Here is a 14,536-nt window from a genome sequence, read left to right on the forward strand (position 1 = left end):
TGGTCTGGACTAACCCGGCTCATAGTCTTGCACGCCTGTGCTTAGTTCTTCCTACAGATGGGTTCCCTGCAAGTTCTCCGTAGGGGTAGGCATGAAAGGGTGAAACTGGTGAGGAAATTAGAGTGGGAAATCTCAGGCTGTGCTCTGCAAGTTCCTTTGGAAGTGCTACCAAATACTGCACAAGTAGCAAGGGTGAGTGCTCAAGAACTCCAGTTCAGGATCTGTGTGCATCCCAGCAAACAAAACACGGAGACATGGCTGAGATACGTGCAGGTGAGCTCAGAACTGGTGACCTGCGTGGTGCATGTCATTAGGGCCATGCACGAATCTTGGATATCTGTGCTAACCAGTCAATGCAGATAGAGCTTTACCAGGTGTGTAAATTCGCACTGGCTGTAGTGCTGCCTGTGCTCTGTGTCACTGTCAGGATTCTCCCCTTGTGTGCTGATCAGTAAGTCATGAGGCCATAGTGCCCCAGTGTCACTTAATTTCAGCTGTCAATTTAATACCTGCCCTAGGGAAATACTTTTATTCTAATCAATGTGTTCCGTGCAGATACTGTGATAAGTGAGCTGACGGTGTTATCTCCTGTAGGGAGCACAAAGTTTACTTTGATCTCTGTTATTTTGTACATTAAAGCAACAGCCTGATGTTCTTAGAGCTTTAAATGAGCATCTCAGCATGTGTAAAAGCTCGCTTCATTTTTACAAGTCTAGGAGGAGACATAGAGACAAAAAAAAAGGCACTAGCACAAAGTACTTGTTTCTATGAAGGAAAAACTTCAAAATATTTTTGGACTGATTGTAAGAAATTCTTTGAAGTACATTGACTAATAAGGTAAATTTGACTTTTTGGAACTGTAAATGCAGCAAAGGTAGGTAAATTTCCATAAACGGAATTTTATTAAGGTTAAGGTAACAAAAACTTCAAATCTATGCCCTTTGACATTTGGCAGATATTTAGAGCCAGGAACAAAAAAAGGGAGACTTTGAATGGCCTGCCAAGTGGAATTACTCTGCAGAGAATGGAAATAGACTTTTATCTCATTTTCCATGGTTAAAAAATGAAAAAAATATAATAGCTCCCTTTTCTTTGTTTCCTGGTAGTGCTGTGGTCCTATACGTGCAGTAGACAGTCATGTCCTGACACTGGTACCCAAACATATTTTTGTGTCTCGCAGACTGTGGCAGGATTCTGGGGGTGGCTGTGAGCCAGCTGGGAAGTGCAGCAGGAGCTGGGCACTCACCCACCTGCCTGTCACTCCCAGAGCAAGGCAGGGCTCTGCTGGCAGGGGGCCTGGCTGTGCAGGCAGGGTGGCTGGGCTGCTGCTGCCAGCTCTGTGTGCTGCCTGCCAGAGTGTCCCTGCAGCAGCCTCCTGCCAACCAGCCTCTGCCTGGGAGAGTGCACAGAGGCAGTCATGGCAGCCCTTGCCTGCTTGCAGGGACACCCCTCTTGTGAACAACCTGCTGGTAGCAATTTATCTCCCAGCTGGGGAAGGGGAAAGAATTTTTTCTGGAGAATCTTCTGGAGACTTACATGTAGGGGGAGTGTAGCCCAAGGGATTATTAGGTGTGGCAGTTTATTCCTAGTACTTATTATGACTTATTGCTGTGGTGGTATTTATTTTACATTTATCAATTTGTAAAGTGTTATCTAATTGCTAATTGCAAACTCTGTCCCAAAGAGTTCCACTTTTTTTTCATCTTGTTGCTTCTTTCATCATGGGTTGTGCTTACTGACATCAGTGCTGTAGCAGTAATGCCACAGGAGGACAAAGCTGTACAATGAGAGGCTGGCTGCACAAATAATTTTTATTATTGAGGATCCATTTGCTTTTTCTTTTAGCTGTACTTTACAGGCTCTACTTGATTTGTTGCAGGGGTTTTTTGGGGTTTTTTTGCCCAAATTTTTAGTGTCAGATTTTGTCATATAATAAGGTGGTGTAGAATAGTCAAAGGGGCTAGGAGGTGAATGGGATTGACAAAGAACATAAAAGTTAATGGTATAGAGAACTTAGAAATACCAAAATAATGATTTAAAAACTAATTTAATCCAGCCTTCAGCCTTTATATTATTCCTAGTTTGGGTTGGTTTTTGGTTTTTTTGGTCATAGTTTCTAATGGGAAACTATAGTTCCTATGAAAAATAAGGAGAAGAAAAAGCAATTACTTTTTCTGTCCTCCATTATATTGAATCTGCGAGCTGGTTTCTGTTTACTTTGTAAAAGTAATTAATAACCCCGATAAAATTTTGTCAAAATATGGAAATATCAGAACAGGACCTACAGCATATCCTGACAGGTAAAGGGGATGCAGCATGCGGAGCTGTGCACTCTGCTTGGCAGCAGTTTGCTACCAGGCTGGCACATGTGTGCTGAAAGGCAAACTGAAGTTATCTAGCTCTAGGCAAAGTTGTGCTCTTCCCTCTGTCCCTCCACAAAAAATTTGTTGGGTTTTTTTTGTTCGGTGGTTGTTGCTGTTTCTTTAAAGGTAGAGGAAAGAAAGCAGTTGGAAGCTGGGATTGTTCTTACACGATTGCAGAAGCTGAAAAAGCCCTCAGAGAGGAGGACAGCAGGTTAAAGTAGATGCACACTGTACACAAGTGACACAGTAATCCAGACTGAGGAAATGATCAGTCCAAAAAACTGGGAGAAAAACCCACTTTTTCTGTTTGGAGTGATCTGCCTGTTGTACTCCACAGCCTGGCTGCAGCTATGCAAAAAACTGAGCCAGCACAACAGAGAAGCTGCTTTGGAGAAGGGACCTGTTCCTGCTGCAGAATGGAGCAGTTTCTCTCCTCTGCCTTTTCTCCCATGTGCTGGTGTTTGCTACTCATTTAGGTACATAGCCAGGCAGGTGAGGAAATCAGTCCTGGGGAAAACTATTTTCCCCCCTTCCCCCACCTTCTCCGGGGCCAGCTTTGAGTTTGATTAACTTCCCTGGTGTAGATCATCTTGGGTGGTCATGTGAAACCAGAAATTGCAGTGAAAGAAGAAGGAAGGAAACCAAGGACTGAGACAATATGGTAAGCAGGAACAGAATCCTTGCAGCAGGTGCTTTCATTCCTGTCTGATTAAAATGGTCTTGTGTAATGTTTCTGCCTGTTTATGAACTGGTTTAGTTGACTGGACTGTTGAAATAATAAATCCTTCTCTGATCCTGACCTGGCCAAAGAGTCCGGTCTCTGGTTTTCTGTCTATGCAGTGGTGAAGCACAGAAAATAAATTCAAGATTCAAGGGAAAAATGTTTTTTCCTTCACATAACATTCCCTGATACTGAGTTAATTTTCCCACTAATAATTTTCTATAAAAATGAAAGGTGAAAAGCTTATTTTGACAATAGCCTTGAATTAATGGGTGGGGTTTCTGTATTTGTTTGTTTTCTTTTTAGTAATTCAGTGAACTGTTATTAGTGGAAGTAATTAGAGAGGGAGATCCTATGATGATTAGGTGATTCTGGGAATTTTTTTGAATCAACACATGTATGTGACATTGTGTGATCATCCAGTATTGGGGGAAAAAGGCTCAGTAGTCACTCAGGTCATGAAATTTGGCATGTTTCTTTCTGCCATGCAATTTCATCTATGGTTTGGGACATAAAAGGGCATTTGCTCTTAGCCAGAAGTCTTCTAAAAACACTTGTGTGTGCACCCTGTGTTTATAACTATGTTCAAAGCGTTGCAACATCAACAGGCTAGACTTCTTTTCTATTTTGGGTCCCAAAGCAGGAGAGCTGTTTTGAGTCAGTCCAAATGCTCCTGTGCTCACAGATGTAGAGAATAAAGCAGAACTGAGACATCTGGGATTCTAACACCTTCCAGGTGGTGTTTTATCAGAGGGGAAGCTGCATGTGTGCACTTAAGAGAGAGGATTACTGTCATCATATGACCATCTCTGAAAGGAACAAAAGAAGGTTTAAAACTATTGAATGACTTCTGGTTTCACATGCCATTCCTGGAAAATGCTGGTGTTGATATCTAAATCTTCTGTTTCTGTTGGGTAATGAGATACAGTGTACACAAAAGACCCTTTTGATTTTCAGTTGAAAAACTGAGTTTTTGTTATCTGGGCTAAGATTGGCAAAAATAATGGATAATGTCATAATGCATATGGCTAGAATTGCTCTCTTTATACCTTTATGAGACCAAAACAGCAGAAAATTTTGGGATCCGTTCACACTTGACATTAAATAAATAATTAAATGCTACAAGTTTTGTTCTTTGTGTTTACTGGCTTTGGAATCTTATTCTAAGAACTCAAGATTTATTCTAATTCACTGATTTTGCTTTTTCTTTTTTTTTTTCATTTACCAGAAAAAGCCACTGTCCTCAATAATAAAAGAAGTCTGTGATGGGTAAGTTCTGCTATATAGTACACACTAGATACAGTGCTTTTTGAGGTATTAAACCAAAGAAGAGATAATTTTTTGCAAAGAAAAATCTAGATATCCTGTATGACTAGTCATTAGTTTCTTAAATATTTTTTGTTAGCTTCAAATTTTGAATTTGCAGTGCATTTTGGATCAATTGCTTGCAAGATGAGGCTCCTAACAAAGCAGCTCCATCTTGGGGGTGGCTCTCATTTTGACTGCTTCCTTCCTTTCTGCACAGAGATGCATTTTGCCAACTCAGTTTGGCTTGTGGTCCCTGCTGTTCATGGGTTAAGGGACTAAAGCACTGCCTCTGGATCTGAATTTTGAGCACTGAGACCAGGGGGTGCTGTAAGGTGGTCCAGTTGATGTGACTGTTTATATGAAACCGAAATGTTAATTGCAGATTCTGTATTATATACTAATAATTGGCTTATACAAATACCTTGAATTAAGTTTAATGAATTAATCAAAAAACCTGTTTCAAGCAAGTGCTACCACACAGGAGAAACTAGCTATATTCATCAAATTGCTGTTGAGCTAAGAAGGTGATATTTTATGCCTAATGTAATATATCAACTTAATACTATATCCATTGTGTATTGTATAAGGTAACATAAACTTCTGGTACTGCACTTTTGTTTTTTTGGTCAAATTTAATGACTTAGTGGTCTTGCTTACTGCAAAAAAAAAAGATCACTAGGATGTATTTGTACTGAGGTTTTCCCTTAAAAGCATGCTTTTAGCTTAAACTTTGGAACTTGTAATTGAAAGCTAGGGAAAACTTTGAGAAGTATGAGAAATACATGGGAATGACAGACACTTGTTTGGTCATACTAAAATTATGTAAAGGGTACTTTTTGAGTTAAGATTTCATTTTGTGATTAATTTATTTTCATATTTCTAAGGTGGTCTCTTGCAAATCATGACCAATTTGCACTGCAGCATGCTGATAGTTCTAATTTCTACATCACTGAGAAGGTGGGTAAATTGTTAAATGCAATTCTTGCATAGCCTATAAAAATAATTGCCACAATCATTTATTTTAAATTAAAATATGTGAAAATATATTTTCTATAATGCAATGCCACTGAGAGCGTAGGTACAGGAGACCTGATTTAATGACTTTTTAACTGATTTCTTCTGTTAGGAAAGCAAATAGGAGTCCAAGTGTGCAAAGTTCTTCATGTTAGTTGAGTTTGAGACTTGAGCACTGAGCCCTTCAACTTTGGTATTCTTGTGTGTTTAGTATTCTCCTAACAAGTGGTGTATAGGAAACTGAAATATTTAAAACATGAAGGGCTCTTTGAAGTGTGAGAAGATCTTCACTGCATGTCACTTTCCTTTTTGGCTGAGCAGGTAGAAATAAGTTTCAGTGACTGTGTAATATTTGCTACTCCCTCCCTACCCTGCTGTCTTGTCCTTATCCAGTTCTGTAAGTTCTGTTAGCTTATTTTTTTGTCCCCGTATAGTGTGGCAATAGGTGATTCATCAAGTGATGCAATGATTTCAGCACAGAGTAATGAAAAAGCTATAGCTGTAATAAAAATGGAATGTCTAGTATAAATATATGGGACATGATCATGTGAATGGGACCAAGTAGAACATTCATTCCTAGCATTGCTGGTAAAATTGATGAAATTACAAAGAAAAGACTATTTGGAAGAGTGTACGTGTAGTACTGCAGAGGTTTGCTGTTCAAAACCTGCTGAAGTCCACATGCAAATCCCCTAATCTCAGTGGATTCTGGGCTTAACTGCATAGATATAGATGCCTCTAGCTCACCTTGTTATCACTTTAGTTTGGCTTGCTCTGGAGGCATGTCTTGGTTTTGTTTTGAATGTTACAGTTCTTTAGGGTTTGCTAATACGACTGAGACATGAGCTAAGTTTTCTCTTGCTGCAGTTCATACCCACACCCAAGAAATAAAGGAGACTTAGGCACAGTTAAGCATTTGGAAAGACTAAATTTAACAAGACAGCAAGAACAGTGGCTCATAAGATGTGGGGTGGCTTTTTTGGTTGCTTGGTTTTTTGGGCTTGTTTGTTTGTTTGTTTTTCTGGGCTGTTTCAGTTTTTCATTTAACTGCTTGCCACCGTGGACAACCATCTCAATATGTCCGGTTTTGGTTTTTTGTTTGGTTTTTGGGGTTTTTTTTTTTTTTTTTTTTTTTTGAGTCTTCCACTTTTTTTGCTTGTGTGTTGTTTTGGGTTTTTTTCGTCTCCTTTCTTTTCAAGTTTCAATTGACAGACACTTCAAAGGCCACTACAAGGAAACCTGTTGAAGTAATTACTGACTTCTGTGTTTTGCCTCCACCAAATTAAATAGTGAGATTGTTCTGCTAATTGCCCTCAATGGTGACACAATGTTTACCAATAAAGCAGGCACAATTGAATTTGCCCGTTGGCATTTAAACTCTGTGCAGTATTTCCAAGAAGTGGAGATTGAGTGAATAGTTCAGCTTTTTCAAGGTCTTTGTCCTGATGCAATTGAAGGGATATTTCAGGTTTTATCTCCACTTTTGGTGGATAGGATTCTGCAGCTTTGGAGAAGTCTTTTCCGTTCCACATAAAAGAGAGCCTGATGGTTTTTGGCTGTCTTTAACTTGCAATAAGGATGGAAAATTATGGTCTTCTAGGACATTTTGGATTGTACTGCAGAGAGGACTTTGAGTTTGTTTATTCCCTACTGGAAATATGCAGTGTCTGACTCTGAGTCACATAAATAAGAGAGAAGAGCTCTAAATGCCACTAGAATTACTCAGATGTCTGTGACTTTCATTAGATATTGTTCACTGTTTATAGCTGGTTGTTGGATAGTGGCTGTGAAGAGAGGCTTATATAGGCCATCACCCTTTCCACATACTTTCCCTCATTTGTGTTCAGCAGGATATTGTTGCTGTCTGAATTAAAACATGAAAATTACTAGGCATGAGGAAAAACACATGCACTTCAAGGAAGCTACAACACTTAATTGTTAAAATCCACATTGCTTTGATCTGAGTTTTACTAATGGATATGAGCAGAGCTTTTTTTGTGGCAGTGACAGCTTCTCATAAGAAATATTTTTCACAGCTCTTAAAGGTGAATTTTGTGACTGTATGTATGCAGATAACATTATCTGTAGGTCATGTTTCTGCAGAGACTGCCTTCCAGGTTGAGCTGCCTCTTTAAAATATCACTGTCTTTAAAGTTACCAGAAAGAAAAGCAATTAGTGAATTCTTGTATACAGTAGCAAGAAGCTTTGAAGTGAAAATGTCCAAATGTTACATGGCTTACAACTGTAGTTTTGTTTTTGGTGGCAAACAGCCCATCTGTGTTTTGGCTGTCATGTACAGAACTCTTTATCTTTTGTAGCTGAACCTATATCTCCCAATTATACTATGCATAAATAAAAACAACACCCAAGCAGTTCTGTCTCTTAATTTATTTATGTTTTGGCCATATTATTTGGAAAAATGCCTCTACAGATATAGCAATAACTCCTTCAGGCAGTATAAGTGAGGTCTTTTAAAACATTTTAAGTCAGCCAGGGTTCCTGCTAGAGATAGGGCTTATCACAGCAGATCCCATTTTGGCTGCTGCCTCTGGGGTCATGGTATGGCTATATCTGTGCCCCTGAAACTGCAGTGGAAATTATTAATTATGTCTTTTAGCCTTTTTTTCTAAAAATGAGAGAAATACAAGAAGAGAGCATGCGAACAAGAAAACCAAGCACTCATAGTGCCTGAGCTAAAATCTGTCTGATGTACTCATCTCAAAGTGTTTGATTTTTAATTAATGTTTTACGTTAATAGGTGTATGTGTGTTTTTAAAGGCTTTGCATATCATGAAAGAGCATTTTTCTGGTAGGTCAAATGTCTAAAAGCCTGACTTCTGAGTTGGGATCTTATCATGCTAGATACTACAAGATAAGAATAAATAAGTCACCTTTGCTTCAGTCTGTCGAGGCTGAACCTGAATTAGATGCTTGTGTGCATCAGGTGCAGTGACTCAGGAACACTATAACCTGGGGGACTCAGGTTTAGAAAAGGAAATGCTATATGAAGAGTAGAAAATGGCTGTATAATTTTGTGTGCTATGTGTGTTCCCTGGCTGAAAACCACAGCTCAGGTAATTGTTAGCTGTGTTCCTCTGCTGGCACTATGGGCAGTGCAGGGACAGACATTCGAGTGGCTGATGCTGCAGCTCGGTGGGTATGGCTGGTCCCTCATTGCTGCTCACCCTTGGCCTTGCAGACAGTGACCAGCTCTGGATCCATTGGTAGATCCTGTGTTTGCCTGGGGAAGGATGTGTTCAAGCTGGTTTCACTGCTGGAGGCAGAATGTGGTCGCTCTTAGCCCTCCACCTGAGCAAATCTCAGAAATGAAGGGTTGGCTGCTGGTGCTGAGGAGTTTGTGAGCCAGCACTGAGCACGCAGAGGTGACAACAGTGACTTTTTTTATCTTTTAAATAAAAGGACGTTTCATTCATCTGTATATTGAATGCAACCGATTTTTATTGCCACAATTTTGTTATGTTTGTTCTTTTTCAATTTGGATGCATCAGAAGACTTCCCATGGGTTGTTCCCTTTCTTTCCTATCTCCTACATTTCCCTTTCATTCTTATTTCTTGAAGTGGAGGGGAGCAGACAATGAGTTTACTCCATTAGTTTTGGGAAAGTTTTAATTCTGTTTTGCAAGAAGAGCTGCCTCACCTTCCTTTTGTTGTAATTATTCAACTCTGTGCTGTGTTTGAAGATGGGACATCTTTCTAACCCCCTTCTCAGTGCTGGGAACCTGAGTGAAGTCTCTGGTGTTTGTTCTTTTTCAAAGGTGATTTTGCTCGTGACCTATTTTTTGCTGAACAAAACCTGTAATTGTATATTCATGTGAAATTCCTCCATGCCTTTACAGGCTCCCTGCGTGGGAGTGGTATGCAAATAACAGGACAAGAAATGAGCCATTTGTACAGTTGGGACTTTTTGAGTTTTTACGTTTTTCATATTCGTCTGTTTTCACTGATTAATTGAATTTCAGTGAGTTGTAAGAAAACATTCTTAATAATGAAGGTTCCTAATTCACTGAAGGACTTGGTGCTTTTAAGCAACTGAGAATGAAAAGTAGCATGAGGAATGGGAACTGGAGAAGTGTATTAAGAGAGCTGTTTCATTTTCCATTTTGCATCACTACTGATAATACTTTTACTAACAGTGCTACATAAATGACAGATCGTAGGTTTGGCCTGGATCAAACCATGCCTGGCTTTCCCTTTTCTCTGGCACTTATAAAAGGTGGTATTTCCCACATATTCACAAATTTCTTACTGTTTTGGGGCATCTGCACAGTCCTGCAGAAATTCCATAAAGTAAGGGCAGCACATGGTATCTGAGTGGCCGTGCTCCTGCCTGCTTGATGGATGCTGGTAACACTGCCCTGTAGACTCCAGTAAAGTCTTGGAGAACACTAGTATATTTTTTAAGTGAACAGAAGTAAAACTTCAGTATCCGTATACTAAATCACTTTCAGTCCTCCTTCATTCAGGCTGATTTCAAGAACAGTTGGTAATGGTTATCCTTCTTTTAGTTCTCTTAGGACTTCTTTTGTAGAACTTCTGGTCTATACTAAATCTTCTAAAGAAAATAATTATGTCATGTCCACCTATTATACTTTCTGGCCCCAGCATAAACAGCTTAATTCTTCTCCTTGCTTCCTATTAAAATAATTGTTATGGTGATCTTCTGTTTAGTTCCTTAGTTTTTCTAAAGAAAATAATTATGTCATATCCACCTATTATACTTTTTGTATAAACAGCTTAATTCTTCTCCTTGCTTCCTATTAAAATAATTGTTATGGTGATCTTCTGTTTAGTTCCTTAGTTCCATATCAAGGCTGATGAGATGGGTCAAGTGGGATGGTTTTAAAAAAAAATCTGTACATATTTTCCTGAATTAATTTTGTAACTTTGACTCATAATTAATCACTAGAGAAGAAAGGCTCTGAAAATGTTCAGCTTTCAGTTGGAGCAGTTGAAGATAGGTTTGGCACACCAGGGACACAGTACAACTGTTTGGGTTCAGCTGATGGCAAACAGTTCAGTAAGATTTGACCAACAGAAAAATACTCTAATTCATCTTTACGCTTAAAGAACAACCTATTTGAATGTTTGAATGAGTGGTTTACCAAAGTGCACTGAACAGACATAACAGGTCGGCACTGAAAGAGGATGGTTCTGAATTCCTTTCCCCTTCCCCTGAAGATCCTGCCACCTAATATTTTTGGTTTGGCTTTTTTTTGTTTGTTGTTTTTTGGGGTTTTTTTTCATTTGCTTTTCTTTTTTTGGGTTTTGGGGGTTTTTTTGACAATTTTTGAAGGTGCTCCCCTTCCCCTGGAGATCCTGCCACTTAATATTTTTGGTTTGGCTTTTTTTTTGTTTGTTGTTTTTTGGTTTTTTTTTTAATTTGCTTTTCTTTTTTTTGGGTTTTGGGGGTTTTTTTGACAATTTTTGAAGGTGGTGGCAAGGAGGGGATCATTTTGTGCCACTTTAATTCATTGAATTTGCTTAGCAAAAAGGCTGCTTGATCTGATGCAGGGATGAGGCAGGACTTTTGAATCATGTCCAGGAATAGCCTGTACACAAGAAAGAAGTAAAGGAAAGGTAGGAAGAAGAACAGAACTTTGTTTTTTTTAACAGCTGTGAGCTGTCCCTCAATTGTTTCTGGAACTGTCTTAAGTTGACTTAGAAAAAAATTTTGTCAAGCTCCAACTGTAGTCAAAAATGGAAAAGGGATGTTTTACCTGCAGTCCTGGGAGTGAGAGAAGGGCACAGGAAGGGTGTAGGAGTGGGGTGTATGTCCGAGAGAAGCACAACACCTACAGGCTTTCCCTTAAACAAGTCTCAGTGTTGTGGCTCCAAATGTGGTGCTTGCAAAATGAGCTGGCCCACTTTTCCTGCTTATACTATACTGCTTATTCCTGTCTTCTACTGTGCAAACCAGGAAACCCCCAAAATGATAACATTTTCATCTGCTTTAGTTCTCTTATTAACTGATAACAACTGTCTGTGCCTACATATAACAGTAGTAGGGATGAGCAAGATGTTGAAAAGCAAGACTCTATGGTAGCAATCTGGGCAACTGTGCTTTGATTTGGCAAAAGTGAGCCACACTGTGAGCCACAGTCTGGGCTTCAGTATTCACTTAGTCTCTAAGCATCTGCTTAAGAAGCCACTGCTGCTGTGCTGACCCTCGGTGCTGGTATGAGTGAATATGGTGGGTAACCTGTGCTAAGGACCCGACTTCAATTTGATAATCCTTACTTGGGTTTGGTGGGTTTTTGTTTTGGGTTTTTTTGTATCCATACCAGCCCTGTTCTGATTTCTCCACATCATCTTACTAATAATAGCATGAGCACAGCTAAGTCAGTCATTTCCTGATGTTTATTTTTCAGGGTGCAGCTCTTCTGTTGGAACTTATCAGAGGACGATAGGGCTGCTTGTCTTGGGCCCACCCCTTCCCTGTTGCTGGTACAACTGTGCTGTGTGTCTGTGTGGTTGCTTGAATTGGGGAACTGATCCAGGTTAAAAATAACTTGTGTGTAACTTCTTTCAATGTGTCAGGAGGATGTCTGCCTGAAGTGTAATACCACTGCTGCTCTGCAGAACAAGTGGTGCCTGGTAATGATGTCCTTGTAGATCACTCCTCTTGCAGATGGGTAAATCATGCAAAGTTTGGTCTTTTTCTTAGGGTGTGGTTTAAGTGGCAGTCAAGTTGGTATTTCTGTGGGTTTCTGGAGAAATAGGTAGTTGAGCATTCTTTTTCTACTCTGTTTCTTCTTTCTCTTTGCTTCACTAACATCCTAGCGACTGTTGCTGGATGGTTTGTTCAAGTCATGGATCTGAGAAAACAATACTCTGGAATACTTTTTCTTTTCCTCCTTTTTGTGAATGAAAGGGAGAGGAAGTGTTAACCTTTCAAGGTCAGGTTGTTGTCTGTGCTGCTGTGTGGTGATAGATCTGATGTAAGGGAAGTGTTGGAGGCCCTTGCACTGGAAGGATGTGTGCAGAATTGTGCCTCTTGTAGGCTGTAGAATTGCACTGGCTAATGTACAGCCTGAAACTGCACCACTTGGTCTGACTTGGTTTATTTACCAGCTTCTGTAATCCTTGAATAGAGACAGATAAACAGCACACAGAAAACATCCTCTTTTTTGGATCTTCAGACAAACTAATTTTTTTTAAAGGAAAATGTTATAATTGAATTATAACAGGAAAAACCAGAAGACATTGTCCCTTCTTTTCAATAACTTCCCAGAAAAGAAATTTTATCGCTAGATTAATTGCATCAGTATTTCTTCTAAAACAGTACAGTTCTGTCATGGCAAGTAGTACAATGTTGGTAATTATCTGTATCACTTAGCTTACATCTTATTAAACATTTTGGTGACTAAAAATAAACTTAAGAAATTCCCTACCAAGTCAGCCAAATGAAATCTCATCTCGTAGCTACTGCTACAGCTCTAGCAGTAGCAAATGATGTTCAGGGTAGTGATCTGATTATTATTTTCAGTATCTTTATGCTTCCTCAGTATTTGCATTTGTGGTACTACAAATGTTGGAGGCTGCACCTACACTTAGTCTATTTAATATCCTGCAAAAAGTTGATGCCATTCTTTCATCTCTTCTTGAACCTGCTGATACAGCCTATTTTCATAACCTCTGACAGCAAGCTTGAAGAGTTTACTGCCTTGTGAATGAAGAGCTCTATCTGCTTTAAACTGACCCCCTACATATTACATCAAGTGCCCCTAAGTTCTCATACTGGAGGGTTTCATAAAAACAGTTCTGCATTCTGGTTGTCCACTATATTCTTTCCTGCGTCCTTTGTCCCTCCAAACTGAGGAGACCCCACCTCTTGAGGCAGCTGCTGAAGCCCATTGGACACTTGCCTTTCTCTGCATTTTCTCAGAAACTACTGTGCCCTTCCTAAGATGTGAAGATCAAAGCTGTGCTCAGTGCCCTGTATGTGGGTACATGGAGTTCCTGTGTTGTGGCATTGACACACTGTGTCTCCTGTTCCTGGTGCCACCTCTGATGACTCCTGGTGTTTACTGGATCCTGTACCATGCTGAATCTGTGCTTTAAGGGAGATCTGCCAGCAAGAACTTTGCTTCTCTTTCCTGAGCTGTTAACTTGGTAATGAACTCTATAACTCTAATATTTGTATCATTTTGTCCTCATCTACAACTTGCACAAACTCATCCTTGTGGGAATGAAATGGAGTCATAAACTTAAAGTGTATTTCACAGCTCTAATTTTCTGTTGCTATGTCCATTTGGAGGAAGGTGCAACAAAATAACAGCAGTATGGAAACAGTAATAAACACAAGAAGACTTTTAGATTTCTTGGCTGTTATTGTCTAGTGTGATTAGAGAAGTCTGAAGAAAGCTGTTTGGTCAAGGTTAAAGAACAGGCTGAGTGAGCTATAACCATGGGAACAAATGCTTCTAGGTCTTCCTCAAATATGTTAAGAAAACATTCCATTTCAACCAGTTAGAGTGACCTGAATCTTGAGGCATTTTGCTGGGTATAACAGATCATTAAAATGATAAAACAAATGTGTAGCAAAATAACCTATTTTACCTCATAAATTTTCCAGTGTCACTGCAGCTAAGCTCTGAATAAACAGCTTCACTGTTTTGACAGGATTTTTTTTAAGTGAATTTGCTTACCTTCATCCCTCTGCATGGTTTGGTGGACTCTGCTAATGCTTGAGACCTGCTTTCTAGGTGCAAGTCTCCTGCATGTGTTTTAGGCAAAGTAGTGGCATAGGAAAGCAGAGCTTTGAGAATCTGCAGAATCTGCTGGCAGATGGTCACAGAAACGTAGAATTGTTTAGGTTGGAAAGATCTTCTAAGATAATGAAGTCCAACCATTAATGCAGTGCTGCCAAGTCCACCACTAAATTGTGTCCCCAAGTGCCACATCTTTTAAATGCTTCCAGGGACAGTGACTCAACCACTTCCCTGAGCAGCCTGTTCCAGTGCTCGGCAACCCTTTTCTGTGAAGAATTTTTCCTACCATCCAATCTAAAACACCCCTGGTGCAACCTGAGGCCATTTCCTCTTATCCTTTTGATTGTTACTTAAAAGAGACTGACCTCTGTCTTGCTGAGCTCTGGGGCCCACCACT

The 14,536-nt window shown here is 39.7% G+C and overlaps 1 protein-coding gene across 5 annotated transcripts in view; it reads left to right on the plus strand.

The window, feature by feature from the left end:
* The window catches only part of ELMO1 (engulfment and cell motility 1), a 301,412-nt gene that overhangs the window by 58,954 nt on the left and 227,922 nt on the right, over window positions 1–14,536 (plus strand). For 4 of the 5 annotated variants that reach the window (XM_039715063.1, XM_039715065.1, XM_039715066.1 and 1 more), the window contains 2 exons: window positions 4,313–4,353; window positions 5,277–5,349. In XM_039715063.1, the coding sequence (XP_039570997.1) occupies window positions 4,313–4,353; window positions 5,277–5,349 (114 nt within the window). The remainder of the gene's footprint in view (window positions 1–4,312; window positions 4,354–5,276; window positions 5,350–14,536) is intronic. The other variant, XM_039715067.1, reaches the window with a different exon arrangement.

Source organism: Passer montanus, unplaced genomic scaffold, assembly GCF_014805655.1.
Source record: "Passer montanus isolate IOZ18808 unplaced genomic scaffold, ASM1480565v1 scaffold32, whole genome shotgun sequence".
NCBI lineage: Eukaryota > Metazoa > Chordata > Aves > Passeriformes > Passeridae > Passer > Passer montanus.